This window comes from Chinchilla lanigera, unplaced genomic scaffold (genome assembly GCF_000276665.1).
Source record: "Chinchilla lanigera isolate Chin_1 unplaced genomic scaffold, ChiLan1.0 scaffold00052, whole genome shotgun sequence".
NCBI lineage: Eukaryota > Metazoa > Chordata > Mammalia > Rodentia > Chinchillidae > Chinchilla > Chinchilla lanigera.
The window spans coordinates 12,261,229-12,281,262 of record NW_004955453.1 but is presented as its reverse complement, the minus strand read 5'-3'; the positions used below and the strand labels follow the sequence as shown (position 1 = coordinate 12,281,262).

At 39.5% G+C, this 20,034-nt stretch overlaps 1 protein-coding gene and 1 long non-coding RNA gene across 3 annotated transcripts in view; both read right to left on the bottom strand.

The window, feature by feature from the left end:
- Positions 1-20,034, bottom strand: part of LOC106149762 — a 36,026-nt gene that overhangs the window by 4,354 nt on the left and 11,638 nt on the right. For both annotated transcript variants that reach the window (XR_001236132.1, XR_001236131.1), the window contains one exon: positions 2,678-3,024. This is a non-coding gene — a long non-coding RNA (uncharacterized LOC106149762). The remainder of the gene's footprint in view (positions 1-2,677; positions 3,025-20,034) is intronic.
- On the bottom strand, positions 450-2,085 carry LOC102012606 (dual specificity protein phosphatase 18-like). The gene has a single exon (XM_013519757.1). The coding sequence runs from the start codon at positions 1,420-1,422 to the stop codon at positions 946-948; it is 477 nt and encodes a 158-aa protein (XP_013375211.1). The 5' UTR covers positions 1,423-2,085; the 3' UTR covers positions 450-945.

Here is a 20,034-nt window from a genome sequence, read left to right as displayed (position 1 = left end):
AAGCACTTTGTCAACAGTAAAGGCCTGCGCACAGACAGGAGACACGTCTTCATGAGGTAACTGTGCTGAGCTGGGAGCAACAGGGCCAAAGAACATACCTTCAAGATGAAAGCTTCCTTTGCACTAAGCACGCACCGCGTGCCAGGCACTGTGCTATGCAATTGTTCTGTCTTCACAAATGAGGACACAGAGGCTCCCAGAGGCACCAGGTCGCAAAAAGAGGAGGAGACAGAGCTAGGCCATGGTCTGCAGCTCCCGCTTTCCAAGCCAATGACCGTGAGAGGAGCCCTTGACACCCTGCATCAGGCCTGCTGTTCTCGTGAGCCCCAGAGAAAGGAATTAACACTGCTTTTCTTCAAAGGATGGAGAAGTGCCAAGGGCTTTTTAAAACCTTGTCTTGTATGATAGCACTCAAAAAAAAAAAAAAAAAAAAAAAAGACACCGTTTTTTTCTGAATTTTATACAGTGAAATGCTTTCTTTGAATACTATATTTTACCTAAGTCCCATCTAGAAAATTTGAATTGGGCCACTATGATGAAGGTGGATGTGGGGTCACGTGAGGCCCCCAGGTTCCAGGGAACGGTGGAAGCCGTTTACCCAGTAGGGTGGCACTTACTCCAAGAAGCGCAGGGTGCACCATGGTGCTCGAGGCTCCAGCTGATGTGGAGTGAGGTGGGCTTGTGGCAGATGCCTTTCTGCATTGGTCAGTCTGGGTGTGGGCTGCAGGATTCTGGGCCTGCTTCAAGCATTGGGCCCTGGTCTCTTGATCTAGGGTATCACCCACCTCAACCCACCTTTGGCCACCTTTGGCAGTCATTAGCACATAACCCTCACAGGTGGAAAACTTATCTTCTCTTACATTGGTGAGTTTAATCTTTAAAGATTCGGACTTCAAGGTTAGAAGCTGTGGCAGCCTTTCTTTTTCCTTGCCCTTATAAAAGGCATCATCTGGTTCGTTCCTGTATCAACAAAAGTAGAATATTCAAGTTCAGATCGTGGAATAGAGCCAGTAACAGATCTGCACTGCTGACCGCAGCGCGGAGGCTGACAGAGAGGCTCGCAGTGGAATTACCAAGTGAACCTCTCTTAGATGCCCGGGATTGCTTCCATGGGAAAGGGACCATGTGCATGGTATTCTTGCCAAACAGCTGGAACTCATAGTGGATAAACTGCTCTGAAAAGTCATCATTGAGTAGGATGATGGGCTGGCAGGACTTGGTCCATGTGTGGGCATCCACCAGGGACATGGCTTGATGCTTCATGAGGTAGGCAAGACACGGGGCAGCTGAGCGGCTCATGCCAGCAGCACAGTGCAGTAACGTGTGGCCCTCTTTCATTGCCACTGAATGGATGTGGTCAGCAATGGGGTCAAAGAGGTCAGAGAGATAGGCGACCGGTGCATCAGGAATAGGCATCTGCATGTACTGGGTGTTCTCATGCAACACACCGATGACTGGTGATCTTCTCCTACTGAGAAGCAGGAGCTTGTTGGCAGCCACCCCACTGAAGATACTCAGGATTCTGGTGCTCTAGGAGAGACCACCAGAACTGTGTCAGGAAGGCATGAGTGGGTGATGTCATCAAAGCAGTGGGGCAGCAGTTGGAGATCCCCGAGGCCTCTGTCTCTTTTCTAGGCTGTATCCACAGGAAGCTCTCCAGGGCAAATGGCAGTCTCCAAAGGGAAGCCAAGCTTTATTCTGCTGCTTAATATGTATCAGCAGCTGCCCTCGTCAAGATAAGACAGCGCTTGTCTGTCAAGTCTATCTTTTGCCTTTCTCCAGAGCAGAACAGAGGGGTTTGTTCAGGCAGCAGCAGCATGGTGAAGCCCCAGGCAAGGGTCTCAGGCCAGACAGATCAGTCAGAATCCCTGCGCTAGGATCGTCAAGGGCCCAACACTGTGAGTTCTCCTCCCGGGGATAAGTGGTCGATACTGGACTGGATCTTCAGTCAAATCAGGCCAGAGCCATTGCTGACTTCCAGAAGGGTCCACCTAGCTCCCAGACACTGGCAATTTCTTCACTCACTGAGCCCCATTTTTCTCACATCTAAAATGAAGTGACAGCACGATGAGCTTCAGGGAGCAAATGTACACCTACCAATGTGAACACAGCTTGCCTGGTGCCAAGCACATTCACATTAGACGTGATTTGCCTTCGTTGACAGATATCATTGCTTTCAGAGAACATTTTCCAAATACGCTAATGATTGGCATATGATTTTTGACCCTCCACCTTCTTTTATGCGTTATAGTTGGAACTACTGTAAGAATCACGACGAGTATAATCTTGAGCCTAATGCTGTCCTTGTTGATGCCTTAGAGATTTTGTGGCCAAATTACTCCACAATTAGGTGTGTGAGTACAAACTCTGAAGAGTAATGCAGAGAAAAATAACGCAAAGTAGTCTGGGAAAGAGTCACAGGGTGAACCTATCTTAGAGTAGATATTCCTGTCCTAAGAAGGCCTCATGGAGAAGGTAGCACCTATGTATTGCATCTCAAATCTGGTGAGAAGTGGGTAACGGGTTCCCAGGGAAAGGAGAATTGCAGGTGTAAAGATCCTGGCCCAGGTGGAGTCTTAGCATCTTCCTGGAAGAAGATGAAAGAGGAAGAAGTGAAGTAAGGCAGAGGTCAGAAACAGGAAGCAGGAAGTGAGGTAAGACAGGCCAGAGAACTAACCCAAAGTGAAGTTTCAGCAGTTTCCATGGCCACATCACCGAGCACCTCAATAATAACTGATTGGATACATATTTATTGTGTGCCAGTGATGTGCTCCTCTAGGCACCATGTGCTTCAGTTTAATAAACAGCAATAAAGCCCCACGGAAGGGTTTCAAGCTCCGAAGAAGCATGAAATTCTGGCTGCTGAGTGGAAAACCAGTGTGTGCTGAAGGAATAAAATCAGCCCTTCTAGCTGTCATTCAGGAAGGAGTGAACAGCATCTTGGAGTAGGGTAGGCTTGCTGAGTGGAGAAGCGCACAGACTGAAGACCATCTTTGGAGACGGGGCTGGTGGCACTTGGTGAGGCTGGTGTGGGAGACACAAAGAGAAACATCAGAAATAGTTCTATGCTGAGATGTACAGCTCAGACAAACAAGGACTGGGCAAGGACTGGACTCAGGAGGAAAATTCACACATTGCTTGGCTATGTAAATTTTCATGTCTTTGTCAGAGAATCAAGTGAGATAACTCAAACGCATATGAATCTGAAGTCCAGGAAAAAGAGAAGAGGCTTGGAAACACATCATCAGGAGTAATGGAAATGTATATGTGGTTTAAAAATTGGGATAAATGAAATCATGTGGAAACCCTGGAGAAAGATAAGAGGGTAAAACGTGTTAAAAATAGTCATTTCCCCATTTCTTTACTAGCCTTAAGAATTATCATAAAATACTAATAATAACAACAACAATAATAATAATACAAAGTTTATCTTTGGCTAAAAGAAATATCTTGCTGCTGGCCACTTGATTATCACCTGCCTGTATAAAGCCTTTCCCCGTATCTCTGTTAGGTTAGTATTATATTTTAATTAATTTAGAATCTCTGTATTTTAAGAGCGCAAAATATTTCCTACTTCTTTTGCACACAGTTCTGTGTATCATTTATCTTTTAAAATTCTTTGTAAGGTTGGGTTTCTCTCCCTTTTTTAAGCAATGGTGATTTTTTAGAGATAGACTTTTTGTCATGGTTTTGCTTTTGGTACACTGTTTTAAAAGGCTTTGTCGCAAGGTTGTAGAGCAAAAATATAGCAACCCAGAAGTTTATTACGGCACTATTCATAATAGCATTTTTTTAAAAACTACAAATAGCCCAAAGATATATCAATAATTGACTTATTAAATATGTGACATTACTGAATAGAGTGATTTTTCAGCCATTTAAAATGATGTACCTCAATCACTGACATTGAAGGATCACTACTACTTATTTAGTGAAAAAGAATAAGATATTGTTATTGGATGACTCTCTCTTAATAAACTGTTTTATATGAACAACAATATTTCCTTTTCCTGTTTCTATTATAAGCCAATGTTATTTTATATATCTTATCTCCCAATTAGCTCTGTAGCATGAATATTCTCTTCACATGTTCCCAATTTAATAAAATAATTCATTAGTTAATTAAATTTTATACACTTAATAAGTGGTCTTTTGTGATTTCTAAAACACATACCACTACTAATGATGGCTAATATTTATTTACCACATACTATACCCCAGAATCTGTCACAGGCGTATATCAATTTAATAAGGTGGAGAGCTAGTGAAACATATTTCAAGGATTTTATAATGAAGTTATCACTGCCTTTCACCTAATTGGCAAGTCAGAAATTTGGCTGGTGACTGCTGTTCATAAATTGTTCCCAGTTCTCTTCCTGGAGGCCAGCAGGCTGGAGCTTTCCTCCAGTTCATGGCCATGGGCAAACATTCGAAGCAACCCAATATTGACTCTGACAGCTTCCCACCTGCCTATTTGCTTGCTGCTCCCCACATTTCTAGAAGCACAATCAGCTAACCACCTGCAAACCTGGATTCTGTGATTCGCCCACCCCTCCTTGCTCCTCTCACCTCCCAGTTCTCGTCAAATCCTCCTCCACCAGCAGGGATAAAGCACATTCCCTACGCACACTTGCTTACATCTAGGAAGCATGAGGGAGACCATGGGAGTAAATTATTTTTTTCTGAAGTAGTCAAAGCTGACCATCTGCTGGCCTTCCTAGAGTTAAATCAAGAGTAATATTATTTGCATTGAAAATAAAATTAAGATGAGAAGCGGAGGAAACTCTAAACCCAGTGACTCTCATTGGAGAGTGTAGTTTGGCTAAATGAAGTGGAAAAAAAAATCCTTGCATATACCTTGGACACTCCTGCTTTTGCTAATGGAGTACCTGGAGGTGGACAGATGAATGCAGGTATGTGGGGACCAAAGTATAGAAAGAGGTCTCCACCTCTCAGGATGCTCTTGATTTCCTTCTTTTCCTGTGCTTCAAAACCCACGGGTCCTCTAAGTCTCTGCTTCTGGTCCCACTTTGCTTTATTTTGAGGCTATTTTCTCCGTGTCAATGGCCGTGAAGTTCTGGCAGTAGAAAAGTGTTCCCAGGAGTGAGGGTGCCTTGTGTCTGAAGGGACTTCTCCGGGGGGAAGGTCAGGGCAACGTACGGCACAAGGCATCCCAAACCATTTCACTCCTCTGTACCCTGCACCAACCTCACATTTCCTGTCTCCAAAGAGTCTCACCAGATCCTAAACTGGCCAAGACTTGAGAAAACTGAGAAACCACACTGTCTTGGTCCAAAGAAACAGACACACAGGGCTTACATTTTTCTCTTCCATTAGCTTTCAAGTATTTTAATGCATACCAGACTTCTCTATTTGTTCCTAGGGGAGGATATTTGAGTGTTCCGTGGCTCGTTTTATTCTTAATATTTAAAAACCTTTTCCCTCAATGAGGCATAGCCATAATTACATTTGTATGAAGTAGGCTGTGTTTGGTTACTTGGACTGTTTTTGAATGTGGTGATAAAAATTAGCTGCCTGCTCCTTTTGTAAGGTGCCTGTTTCTCTTTTGAAAAATTCATTAAGACCTGAAAGTTTTGAAGCCATCCCGAATTCTAAAATGCATGAATACCAATGCATAACAGCTTATAAGAAGCTATTAAAGCAGGTATGTATAGGTATATACAAAGGAAAACTCGTGTGCAGCAGAAAGGACATTCAAATTGCTCCATCTAACCACAAAGAAGAACAAATCATCCCCAAAGTATAAAACGGTTTAAAGACAAGGAATTGAGAACTAAATTTGAAGCTGACATCTTGACAGCCCCATGACCTAGTTTCAGGCACACAGTTCCACGAAAGTGACAGATGACGGGAAAGAAGGAAAGGTGGGCTGCAGGAGCCAGAGCAAAAGAGCAGGAGAAAGACAGTGAAGAGGTAGAGTGAGCAAAGACATAAAAAAATAAAACAAGTAGGAAAAGAAATAAGAGGAGAGGGACACAAAAGGAATTAAAATGTTTACCAACTCTTCGTGCTGTAATCACTGTGTACTGGAATTGTACTAATAAAAATAAAAGTTAAAAGAAAGAAATGCTACAGCAGAATAGAACAGGTAGACTGATTCCCCTAAAGTTGCTGTTTGGTAGTCACTCGGCACATCAAACAATTATAAATTTGAATACTTTCAGATTTAGAAATATAAATGTATTTTTTTCAGTGCAAGAGTGATCCATATTCTATCTACTAAAGCTAAAATGCAATGAACACAGAAAGAGTGAAAATGATTTTTTAGATGTATCCACTTCTTATGGGGCTCATATCAGGAATACAAAAAAATATCTAATAATGTCTTGGAATTTCTGTCTGTGGGTGTAGACATAATGTTGGAGAAGATTAATTTCCCAGGAAATTTATTTGGAGCTTGTGGTTAATGGATCTTCTTAAAATATATGCCTTTCTTTTGACAAGGAAAGTATCTTAAATTTCTCTCCTTAATTGCAGTGTCTCTGAGTTTGAAAGATAACATCAGGGACCCAACAAACCGAAGGAAAGAGAGAACAGACAGTTCCAGCCAGGGTTTCAGCTTTTGGGTCTATCCGGATCTCTGCTACCTTGAGGGACTCATCAGAAAAGCATGGCTAATAGTTTATCTTCTGTTCTAAGCAGTATTTCTGCATACAGGCAAGCCCCTCATGGTCTGCGTAAAGCACCAACCAACTGGATGAAAACTGAAGCATGTGCTCTTTGGAGTATTTCTAAAACACCTAAGTGTGTTGATATACCTGATATCAGGCTTTAATTTACTATACTCGCCTTGGTGTTAATATTGCTAGAAGGAATGCTCCAAGATGGCCAGAGAGGTCAAGAGACACGCCCTGGGGACAGAGTTTTATACTCAATGGAAAACTCAGTTAAAAGAGTTCAGACCTATGCTGTAGGATTAACTATACGCAGTTTTCTGGTACACATGCATATGTGGAGAAAATTGCTAATAGTGTGTAAGCAGATCTACTAGATGATTTTTCCATCTACTGTCATACTTTCTAATTGATAGATTCCCAGGCCCAACCCTGTGCTGTGGAGAACAATGGCAGAAATGGGTACTTTTAGAATGCCCAGGTGACTATTTTATAGATGATTGGGAGCCTCATTTCTGAGGTAGCTCTCAGCTTTGATAATGGCAAAGTTTAAAACTGAACTCCTAAAAGACGGGATTTTTCTGCCTCTCCCACCCAGAGGTCAAAAGAGTCATTTTTACTTCCGCTATGCTTCCATAGAAAGGATGTGGGGCTCAAACACGGTAGCCCAAGGCCTTCACCACAGCTCCTCCCCTGAAAAGCCCGTCAGTATTTAAGTCTTAGATTTGGCTGACAGTAGAATTGATTGCATCCCCCCGAAGAATCTGTTTGTTTCTAATTTATACAGATGCAAAAAGTCCTTTGGGGTGGGGGCCCAAGACTGTACTCTGTTCCCATCAAATATACATCTTTCATTTTTTTGGCAATAACCTCCCAGAGGCCAGTTTATAGGAAAGACTACAGTAGCTGTAAGAGTGATCTCCCCGCAAAGGTGGGAGTCTGTACAGGTGCATGAAGACCTGAGCATCATAAGGACACAGAAGAGAAAATACACCAGGTACACTGAATAGCTGGCATAGGATCCCAACCTGGCACAGACACCCTAGCATTGGGTGCCTCATGGGATGAATGATACATCGTCAGCCACTGTTCTGTCAATAGCATCATGTAGAACTTCAGCAGCATCAAGATGATCAGAGGTAAGTCCTGCCCCAGTGGTGAAAATCCTCAGCACTACCTAGGTTTTCCCTATGAGACATTAGCACCACAGATTACAGTTTCATGGGCAGATACATCCATGGACTCCAGAAGCAAAGCTGGGAGACTTCAGAAAGGATAGGAGAATGCAAAGTTCAAAAACTATAAATCAAGGGAGGAGCTGAAGCCCAGGAAAACTAGATATTAAAATCAAAGTACTTCATACTCTCAAGTAGAGAAGGTTGAATAGAAGGCCTCATTTGCACTATTTTTTTCTTGTTAATTATTATACAAATCCATTCAAAAACAAAAATGCTGAAGATTTAATTCCTTTGAGTGATTAGCCTTGAATGCTGAAAATTTTTTTCTTTAATAATCTCTAGTCCATGCTTCAGAGATGGAAGGTTTTATTTTTTAAAAAGATATCCTGGGATTAGGATGGGAAAAAAATCCATCTTCCAGGCCTAATGTTATTTAGCAGACTCCCTCATTACCCAGAGGTCCATTCTGTGCTTATGCTTCTTTCACCCCTTTAGCAAGGCGAGGCAGAGCAGGGAGCTTTGATGTTGAACGGCTTTGTGAATATTACACGTGGATTTCACTGTGCAGCCCCGGTCCTGGCCTTTCCAAATTCAGGCTTTGGTAAGCAGAATCTCAATGGATTTCACCCAATGCTAAATTTCAAATTATATTTAGCATCCTTGCAAGGTGTTTTCAATATGAATGAACTGAGATTTCACCTAAATAGAACTTAAAGTTTTAATTGTTTAAGATAAAATTTGTCATAACAAAAATGAAGCATTAGCTGACATAATGTTCTGGCCAAGGATTGGCATACTTTTTCTGCGAAGAGCTACATAGAGAATATTTTTAGCTTTGTAGGCTATAAGAACCTACCAGAGTCTCTTTCATATCTACTTAAATTTGCTATGGCATTATTTATGCATAAATAATGCATAAATAAATGGGTGTGCTTGTATTCCAATAAAACTTTATTTATAAAACAGGCAGCTGGACCACTCTGTTCATTCCTATTCTAGCTCCTTGTATTCTGCAACACGTATCTTCTTTTTTTTTTTTTTTTTTTTTTTTTGGTGTGTGTATTGTGTTCTTAACAATAGCAGATGTCTGAAATTATAGGTACAGAGGACACCATAGGTTTCAAAAGATGGATAGGTGGCCATTAGGACAGTGGCATGCCTTTCATTTCTCAAAAGGATCAGATTGCTAAGTAACAAAACATTAAATTATTTTAGTAAACAAATAATCCTCCATGTTAAAAAGTTAACAAAGGAGAAAACAAGTACTGGCAAAACTCTTGGCATTATGTATTTAAAATAAAGATCTGGTAAGTTTGTAGCCTAATTGTAAAACCATACACATCCACATGGTGAAAAGAATAGTGCCATATAGAGATGCTTCAAGAATTATTTTATAGGTGGACTGATGAATATTTGAAATGCATAGCTATCGAAAGTCACATCTCCCGATGTGACCAACAAAGCTGTCTTTTGACTGCTGATTAAGCCCACAAATTTGGGGGAATGGCAGACATGAAGAGCCAGCACCAAGAACAGAAACAAAACAACAGTGGAATTTGCCTGACTTTGCCGTGGTCTCTGTCCCTGACAAGCACCCTGAAAGCCATAAAATTTGGAGGGAAACTTTCCTGTGAAAGCCAGTGGGTTTTCGCTAGCAAATGTCATGTCCAAAGATAATATGTTTTTTTTTTGTTTTTTTGTTTTTTTGTTTTTTTTGGTTTTTTGGTTTTTCTCCGGTACCAGGAACCGAACTCACGACCTTGCGCTTGCCAGGCAGGCGCTTTTGCCGCTGAGCTAAATCCCCAGCCCTCCAAAGATAATATGTTGATCTAAACTTTAAACTTTCCTCAGGAAATATTTTTATAGGCTTGATTTTAGTAAAGCCTCTTTGTCAGGCAATAAATATGCAAAAGGGAACATGTTGCTTTTCTGTAGTTTCTATCATAATAGAAACACAAATTCTTCACATAATTCTCCATTTCACACATCAGAAATCCAGCCTCATTCAAATTTGGAAAATAAAATGATAAATTGTAAGCAACTTACCTGGTAGGAATCCAGCAGTTTCTGCAACTTCTTTGCACAACTAGAAAGAAATCTCTTTGACATAGATTTTTTTTATTTTGCTTATTTTGTGAAAAGCGTACTTAAGTCTTACAGAGAAATTTGTGTCAGATATTTTCTTGTGCCCATGGTTTTCAGTTCTTCTTAAAAATTTAATTTTCAAATTGACATATAGGACAATTCATATTTTATGTACTGTTCTATCTATTTTAACATATATGTAGACTCAGGTAAATATTACAGCAGTCAGGATAGAGAAGAGATATGTTACCTCAAGATATCCTTTATGCTGAGCATTTAAAATCCTTCTGATTTTTTTCTCTGTCACTTATAGTTTTATCTCTGAGACTTTTCATTTTAGTAGAAACACAGCACTTAATTTTTTAAACTGCCTGATTTCATGCAGCATGTGTCTGTGCTCCAGTCAAGCTGTCCCATGCATTAATAGTTCACTCCTTTTGGTTGCTGAGTAGTTTTCCATTTTCTCGGTGTTCTATGGTTTGTTTCTGTATTCACCCATTGAAAGACATGTTTTCCCCAGTTTTTAGCGATGATAAATAGAAGAACTGTAAACATTCATTTACAGGTTTTTGTGTGAACATAAGTTTCAATTCCACTTGGGTAAATACCTAGGAATTGGATGCCAAGTCATATGGCAAGTGTATATTTAACTTTATAAGAAACTGCAAAACAGCTTTGCAGAGAAACCATACTATCTTACATCCCTAGCAGCAATGCATGAAAATATCAATGACTCTTAAATCCTCTTTAGCACATAAAAATATTAGCAATATTTTAAAGTCATACTAATGGGTATAGTAGTTATATATTATTTTCCCTAAAAAATAATTTTTTTCATTTTCTTGTTTTGAGTCTCTCTACTTTTATTACAAATTATATCCTTAAATTTCTTACTCTATGAGCTACAGAATCTAGGCTGTAAGGAATATAACATTTTCAGTGTCTTCCTTTGTCCCTGATTCTTGGTGGTTTGGTCCCTAAAGCAGGAAGAGCAAACTCATTGGGTTAGTTCGCTCTGAAGAGTAAGCTGCTAAAGGAGACCGAGTCACACTTTGTGGGGCCACATTCTTCCTTGTCAGGGATCAGCCATGTTGATTCCTCCGTGTTTGTTACTCTATAACGAGTGGAACTGACTGTTACAACAAAATATGCACCAACAAATTATAGCCCATACCCAGGCTTGCTGTATAAAAGGGAGCAGAGTGCATTTGAATGTATGTTGACAACCTAGATTATAATGGATTTATACAACTAGCTACATGGGAAAGCCAAACTGACATTTGCATATCTAAGTCGTGAACCAAAAGTTCTATGGGCCAATTAACAATGGTAACACAAGAAGGTATCATTAAGGATTTTAAGGCAAAGATTCACTTGGAAATTGCTGGGGCACAGGGAGTGGAGGGGAAAGTGCTGAGTACCAGGCAGGAAATGTCTTGGTCTTGTTCTGAATGGATCACTCGTAACCCATTCTCTTAAGGTGAGCCGTGACGTGGCCTGAGAGCGGAAACAGGAGTAAAGGAGAATGGATGAGCTTTGCACAAGTATGGAAATAAAGACCGTGTCCTTGATGAGACAAGGATGTGCATAAGATCTTGTAAACAACATTTGCATTTTATTCATTGCATGTTTTCAAGACTGTAAGTGATACAAAATTAAAAATAATTTCAAAGGAGCTGACTTGACAGCATTATATAATATAACTTGGAGAGGGTAAAAATGAAAGAACAGGAACTGCTTGGGAAACTCCAAAAATACTCTTGCTCTAAAATTTCCATGCAACCAATCCCCGTCTTCTCCCTGGTTCCTTCTCTCCCACTCTCGTCATCCCTACCTCACCCAACACCACTATGCTTCAGTGTTCAGTTACGCATGGTTTCAAGTTAATCAGCTGATTCTCTTCTGAAGAAGGTTAGAAATAATGATCGCAAGCAGATATTACACATCTGGTCAGCATTTAGAGAGCAAGGGGCAGTGGTATGAAAAGGTTATCTCAATATTTTCAGTGTGAGCTGTGTTTTATTCGCTGATAATTTTGATAAAAAGAGAGATTCACCTTCAGTGTGATGCGAGTTAATGAAGCGCCTGACCCATATCTCACTGGCCGGGGAGGTGGCTGTGGGTTCCCAGCGGACCACAGAACCTTCGTGAGGGATCAAGTACCCAAGTGTCGTTCTCACAGCTACTTTTGCTTGACAGATTTACAGAGAAGCACCTGCTACCATCTAGAAATTCCCCTGGTGCAAACCCCCCCCCAAGAAATGCATAAATAAAGCACGTGGAAATGACTGGACTTGAGATTCCTGAATTTGACACAAGTCCGGTACACAATACTTTTTTAAAGTACACAGTACTTTTTTTAAATTGAATTTGATCTCACCATCCTATTTTATGTAACATTTGTTCCTGCTCCATTTTCTTTCTTGCTATAAAAACAAGTGAAAATGAGCAGTGAGAAGGAAAAAAGTTTGCGAAAGAGAAGCTGCTATCAAGTTGAATGTGGGCATTTAAGCTAGCTGTGAGTCTTGGCTGGCATAGATACACTTGTCAGAAAACTGTATGCGATGTGCTGCATGATATGCGTGTGTGGAAACCCCTCTGGGAGGGGCATTTGTTGAGACATAATCAAAACTACATTTTTTAAAGTTCAGGGGGAAATTGTCCCACAGAAAGTCTTATGATTGGCTGTCAAGGTCTATTTTCAAATAGACCTTGACAGCCAATCATAAGACTTTTAATTCTACCATGAAATAGAAATAAAACAGAAGAAAGAAACATCTGAGGGGAAATCTTTGAATGATCTTATCTTCATGAAGCTCTGCTTAATTACATATCCTTGGTCAACAGTTTAATTTTAAAAAGTCAGATAATGTCAATGGCACTTTTGAAGTATTATTTGGCTACATCAACTACATCCATTCAATGACTCCATCAATCAATAACTCAATCGTTCTATATTTTAGGAAAGATTTTACCTAAACAATTCATTAAAAATGAACAAACCAAAATTAATATATTAGCACCTAGTAGGAAATATGCTAACATGGTTTTTTACAAATACCAGAATATGAAACTAAGTTCATCATTTTGAAGGTAGGATTACAGACTTCACTTTTAAAAAAATGAAATGATGTAAGATAAATGAGTGAGATATCACGGTAAGGAAGTCATTATACACATCCGCAGTCCATCTCTCCATCTAAAATGGATATCTTAGCCATGCTTACATACAAGATAACCTAACCAGGACCAGATTGACTTGATCAATTCACATTGGTAATGAGACCTTGTTTTCCTACATACCAGGGAGCATGTTTTAAATTGGCCACATTTTTAAAAGCTTCTATAGAATCAGTTTTATCATTTTTAGTCTTATGGCTACAATATTTTTTAGAAGCTTCTTTGAAGAAAATTACATTATTTTTCATTATGCTTTCATTGTCAGAATCTGAGTTTAAAGTTTCAGAACAGTTTCCAAGAACTATACCAACTCTCTCTTCTTTCTATGTCCTATATGTCTCAGATATTCATACATCTATATACAATTCCTCAAAAAGATTATGAAATATAATTATGAAAATAACACAGAGAGAAGCCAGGATAAGAATCCTTTTACAAATATTTCCAATGTCTTTGTGTCTGAGGGTATGTGATCCGTAATATCTTTTTTTTTTTATCTTTTTAAGACAGGGTTTCTCTGTGTAGTTCAAGTTGGCCTTGAACTCACTTTGAGGCCCTGACTGGCCTTGAACTCGTAGTGATCCTCCTGCCTCAGCCTCAGGGTGCTGGGATTACAGGTGTATGCCACCACACCTAGTTGTAATACCATCTTCAATTGCGCCAAATTTTAACGTATCTGGATTACTGGATTTCAGAAAAAGAGCTAAATAGAGATGAGTCTAAACCTGCTGCTCCTCTGATATACAACCCTGTGTAGAGCACTGCTTAAATCATAGCTTTTATTTCCACAAATGTTAAGCTGAGAGGAAGATAAGTCTAATAGGTTATAGCCAGTGTTTCTCCCCCGAGTAGGAGTCTGAGATCTTTTCTTTATCACCAGTCAGCATCTACATGTTTAACAAACAAATCAAGACAGTTTCGCAGTACTATTCCTTCATGTGCGTTCCAAGCTCCGGGATCTCTGCAGGACTTCCATCCATAGCTTCTCAGCTGTAAAATAACTTCCTAAATGCAATCCCATGTTTCGTGCTTTGAGGTTGTAAATTCATGCCTTTCCTTCCCTGTGCCTCTATTGCATAACCTAGACAATAGCCAGGTGGCTGACTCTAAATCTCATCAGGTTCATTAGCCTCTGTTTATTTATAAGCCTCGGTCCTCTCGACTTCTAAGGTCTGTTTTGTGTACTCTGTGTTTCACCACTGACCTCTGTTCTTTGTAACCTCTGAGTCAGTTACCTGTAAAGTTTCAGCCAAATGTTCAGTCAATTTTCTTTACGTTGGCATATTGAACAAATATTTGTTGAATACTGACTGGATTTAGTGAGGGGTAAAGAAACTATAGGTTCATGGTTTCCATTCAGTTTAATGTGAATTTTACCTGTTTGTGGTTAACTCTCATTGCATGGTAGTAGTAGTTGTAAAAAACAAAACAAAACAAAAAAAAACAAAACAAAAATACCGTATTTAGAGCTCCTTTTCTCTTGGCTGCCATTAATGACTGATAAAACTGGGCCTAACTTTCATCTTCTTATCTCCACGTGTCTTCTGTAAGCCTGAGAGCAAACGGAAATCAACTCTCCAAAGAATCCTCTGTGAGAACACACACTCGACCTCTGCCATGATTTCCCAAGTGGCCCACAGGTGGATGGTAGCTTGGGAGATCGTGCAGGGTAGCACACTGCAGGGTAGTGTCCAGTGCAGTGTCAATGGAGAGTTTAAAAATGGTGTCCTCCAAGTGGCAGGATGGTCCTCAGGAACCCTCAGCACTGCTCGGTTTAAGCATGGCTCAGGGAAACCATCTGAAAGAATTGCCTTCTCTACTCCCAGGAAACAAGTATATCCCAAAAGATGAGAGGGGAGGGAGAATAAATGTATTACACAAAATACAAATGCATATATTTCTAACACAACATTGTTTTCAATCAACAGCTGAATATCTGCTGCCTTCCCATTGCCCTCCGGATTAGAAAACTCATCTTGGTCCAAGGTGAGGGACTTCATATTTGCTCTATGTCTTTATTTATTGCAAAGAACCAGGTCTGAACGAGCAGTCAATAGCGATGCCACGCGCCCTTCCAGAGCCTCAGCCGTGGCCCAGAAATTTAAACACAAGTGGAAGTAGAAACTTGGCTTGTCTCAATATCAATAAACTTGTCTTTATAACAAAAGACAAGGCTTGTTTGCCAGACCCGTAAGAAAAGCATATCTGTTTTGTATACTGCAGAGCTCTGGTCCATGGACAGTGTCACCGAATGAAGGCAGCGGCCCTTCATGCCGGAAGGAAAAATCTAACAGAGCGGAGGGCTGCCTGGGCTTACCAAATGCTCTCAGATGCCTGCCTTCAAAGATTCGCTGTTTTTCATCCATGGGGATTGCCCTTTTTTTCACTGGTCCTGAAACCTATTTAAGCTTTGCCAGTCACATTTCTGGGGATTGGGACCAAATCAAGACAGGCTGATTGATGCTGATTTTGGGTTTATAGAGAGCAGGAAGAGTGCATAATTTTCCATAGGATTTTTTTTTAATAAAAAGACATCTGACCCTGGATGTGTGCATGTATACATGAAACCTTGAGGTTTATTTACTTACTTTTGTCAGTTCTTTAAAGGAAAAGAGAAGGGGATAGACAGAGAGAAGTTGATTGCTTTTGCTGGGTGAAGTTTTGTGAAGCAAAACTGAGTGGTTTAAAAAAGATGTTTATATCCCTGTGCTATCTTGGTAAACTTAGTTGGCTAGTATAAGAGGAAAATAACTTAATTAGGTAAGGAACTAGGAAATTACATTAATGTAGTGACATAAGTATGAAAATTAAGGTAAAAACCCAAATCTTCATCAGCTAGATTTGTTTCGTTTTCTACTTATGAAATATATCTTGTTTTGTTTTCTCTTTGCAATCTGGAGAGTCGACAGGAACCAAGTGGGAAGAACTGGCCCAGTTGGGAGGGAGACTCCCAAGTAGTGAGACATGGAAAGTCAATTCTTCGTACCCTCTTGCCTTGTTTATACGTTTTCTACTTCAAAATTCAACTCTTCTGTATTTCGTCTTTCTTATTGGAAGCATGGAGAGCTGACACCAGATCTCTGAGCTTAAAAGTGATCATCTCGACACCTCATCTTGTGAACAAAGGCCCTCAGTCCAGTTGTCTGAGGCAGCAGAATGTAATGATGGGAACTCGGGCTTTAGGAGCAAAACCCCCGAATTAAATTCCTGGCTCAGGCATTATGCTCTGCTGGAACGAGGCAAAATGTTTGCAGCTGCAGAATAGGGATAGCCATTCTCATTTCAGCAGGCCACTGGACTACAAATGGAAATGAAGCTCGATTTGGTCGCTGGCACGTAGTACCTTTCATATGCAGTTCCCAGGCTCCGTGCTGAGTGACCATAGTGAGGCACATTTACTCCTACTTTACGTAGGAGTAAATCGAGACTCTACCTTAAACCTGTTTTCCAACTAGTCCCCCATAAATCAGATGCGCCTCCTCCACCTATTGTTTAAAGGTATATAGAGGGGTTTATGCCCTTAGGAAAAAATGAGAATTGTCATTTCTAGATGGTGCTTTGGAGAAGCAGTAAGAATATAGAACAATATTGGCTGAAATGGGAGAAATCAAAACAAGAATCTTCAAGATTTTCCTTTGTCCTCCTTTAAAATGATAAAAAAAAAAAAAAAGAAAATACGGCAAAGACAGATTTCTTGTGAAAGACAAAGATACTTAAGTTTCCAAACCCTCTCTTCCTAATCCCTTCCTCAATCAATATTCACTTCAACACCTAATTTTATGTTATTTTTCATAAGAATAGGGAGTTTGGAAACTGATGTGCAAAGCAAACAAAGGAAAAGTGATTATCTGTTTAAGTGGCAAGATCCCCAAACTTCATAAACACTAAGCACTGACGTGTTTTTACTCTGTGGGATCACAGTACATCATATTGGGATAATTCTTGCTTAATTAGAAAGCATCATTTTAAACATTACAGAGGACCAGTGGCCTGGATACCTGAAAGGACATAAACCATACATGAATAACTGAGGGAATTATTACAAATTGAAGACACCTTTGTAACTATCACTCCTGTTGAAATATAGATTATTACCAACTCCCCCAAAACCCCTGTCCTTGTCACTTGCTTATGTTCTCGAAAGACTTCAAACCTTCAAAAAACGTTTGGCCACATTTGTTTGCTCTTAGGTCTACTGTTGCTCTCTTGTTTAATCATTTGAAAAGCATCTTAATACCGCACCCCTAAATCTCACTTCTAAGAGCAGCACATTCTTCTATCTAATCATACTCCTATGTAACCACGGTCAAAATAGTTGCTGATTTAGTAGCATTGTCTAATATCAAGTCCACATTCAACTTCCTCAAATTGTCTCCAAAATTTCTCTCCATCCAGGATCCATTGATATTTTTGCATTACTTCAACTTATTTTATCTCTTGGTCTTCCTCATTCTTAAACAACCTCATCACTATTATAGACTACCAGACATTTAAAAGACAAACAGGTTGCATCATGCAATGTCCCAGAGGTGAGTTTTAACTTTGGGTCTTCTGATTGTTTTTGTTTGGCATTATTTATGGTCATATCTCTACTTCTTTGTGGCCATGTCAAATGTCACAGGTAAGATCAGGAACATAATTTTTAGGTGCTCTGCAAAATGACAGTACAAGGTCTCTTGTTCACATAGCAAAGGAGAACTATAAGATACAAAAATATAAAGCTTTTACCTTTAAAATTATTATATTACTATAAAATGTAATGAGATGATAGCAACATATAGAAATTGCAAAGCAACTTGATGTCATAATTTTATACAATAAGTGTGAACAAATTCAATATATTATTATCAATAAATATGAATGAAATAATCATTGATCATAATATTTTTCTGACTCTTTTATGCCTATTATTGAATCCATCAAATTTATACTTTTAACAACTTCATTTTCAATCAATGGAAGTGTCAATGAAGGAAAGACTACAAATAATTTTTCATAATTATTAATCTAGAGAAAGGGCTTTCTGCAGCAGCTAGAATTAGAGCTACTGAGAGTATATCATAGACTGTGACAATATTGGGAGACATTTTGATAAATTATTTTTGAATATTAATTTTTTATAACTAGAGCTGATGAGTCCTGAGGAAAAATATTTTCTAGAAAAATTTACCTTACATTTTGTGTAATTCTGTATTTACTTTTAACTGCAAATGTATACAGTAGCACTGTATGCTTCTTCCTATAGTTTTTTTTTTTTTATTTTGAGACAGGATCTTGCTATACAGTTCAGGCTGGCCTTGAACTCACTATGTAGTTCAAGCTGGCCTTGAACTCAAGGTGATCCTCTTGCATCAGTCTCTTGAGTGCTGGGGTTACAGGTGTGCACCACCATGCCTGGCTTTTTTCCTACAGTTTTTTGTAACTTGCGGAAATCATAAAAAGGGAGGCTTCTTGATTTGCATATATTTCAAACTCCCGTTTATAGATTATACCGCTCTGTCTTCAATTTCAAGGAAGCATTAACCTTAAAATTATTTTCTTGGCACAAAGCTTGATTTGAGACAGTGTTCTTTTCTATGGAATGTGGTGACCTGTAAATTTAATTTGTATTTTTAGCCCTATAGATATTTGATTTTCAGTGGTGGTATGGTTTCAAACTCAAATATTCTAAATTCTTTGAAGAATTCCAATGACAATCTTAATCTACTTGGGCTCTGTAACAAAGTACCTTAGGTTGTGTGACTTATAAATGACAGAAATTTATTTTCCACAGTTCTGGAGGCTGGAGGTCTACGATCAGGATGCTATTATGTTTGGGCCCTGGTTAAGATATCTTCCCTGTTACATACTATCAATATCTTCTTGTGTCCTCCAATGGCAGAAAGACAGTGAGATGGTTCTCTGGGTCTCTTTTTATAGGGGTACAAAGGAGGACTCTACTCATACCCTAGTTACCTGCTCAAGGCCTCACCTCCAAATTCCATACACTGTGAATTAGGGTTTCAACACAAGAACCTCAAGAATACACAAACATTGTCTATTATAGATTATTTGATTTACATTACATAGATTACATTTATTGCAATGTCTGTATGTATACTATTTTAGTAGTAATTTCCTTACTTTTACAGTAGTTGTTCTATCGAATACAGGTCATCAAAAAGCATGTCTTCTATTACTTCTAAGAATCCATGGGATCCTGGTCTACAGCAGGAATATACACAGGCCCTGGCTAGCCAGAGCAAAGGTTCAGCTAGTTGGCTATTTTCTATTCATCCTCTCCATGTCCACTGGCCTGAGCCCGCCCCTGCTGTCAACTGGAGCATCTCCTCTGCTCCTGCACATGTTCCATTGTCTCATCAGACTTCACTTACAAAGACATCAATTAAAAGATAAAATTGTTAGTAATTTCAAAATACAACAGCAGAGCCTTAGATCTTCCATGGACCTCTTCTGAGAGTGAGACCTATTCAATTTTGCCACGAAGCTGGCCGGCCCAGGGAGTGGTTATGTAACTGTCCTTAAGCAATTCAGGAGAGAAGATGTCTACAAATATCATGTCTGGAAAGATACCTGCTTGTAAGGAACTCCCAGGGATGGCTGTAAAGGAAAAAAGCTTCTCAGGCTCGGTGTGCAGCAGGATAACCTGAACAGTGCTTCAGATCCAGGCTGCAAAGCCTACCCCTGGTTTCTAACATGGTCAGTCTGGGTGCAGCCCACAAATGTGCATTTCTAACAAGTTCCTTGGTGACTCATGTTGTGATTGGCAAACACACTTGAAGAGCCACAGCCGTAGGGTGCAGTGGGTCCAGTTTGTTTGATATTCTAACACTTTCACAGCAAAAATTTATATCGCACATGGAAATTTCCAGACTTTTGACAAATAAAAATAGTATATATTTAAGGTATATAACACGATGCTCTGATATATGGAGACCTTAGAAATGATTTCTACA

Coding starts and splice junctions, on each gene's coding strand:
- LOC102012606 (XM_013519757.1), bottom strand. CDS start 1,422: ATGCAGATGCCTATTCCTGATGCACCGGTCGCCTATCTCTCTGACCTC.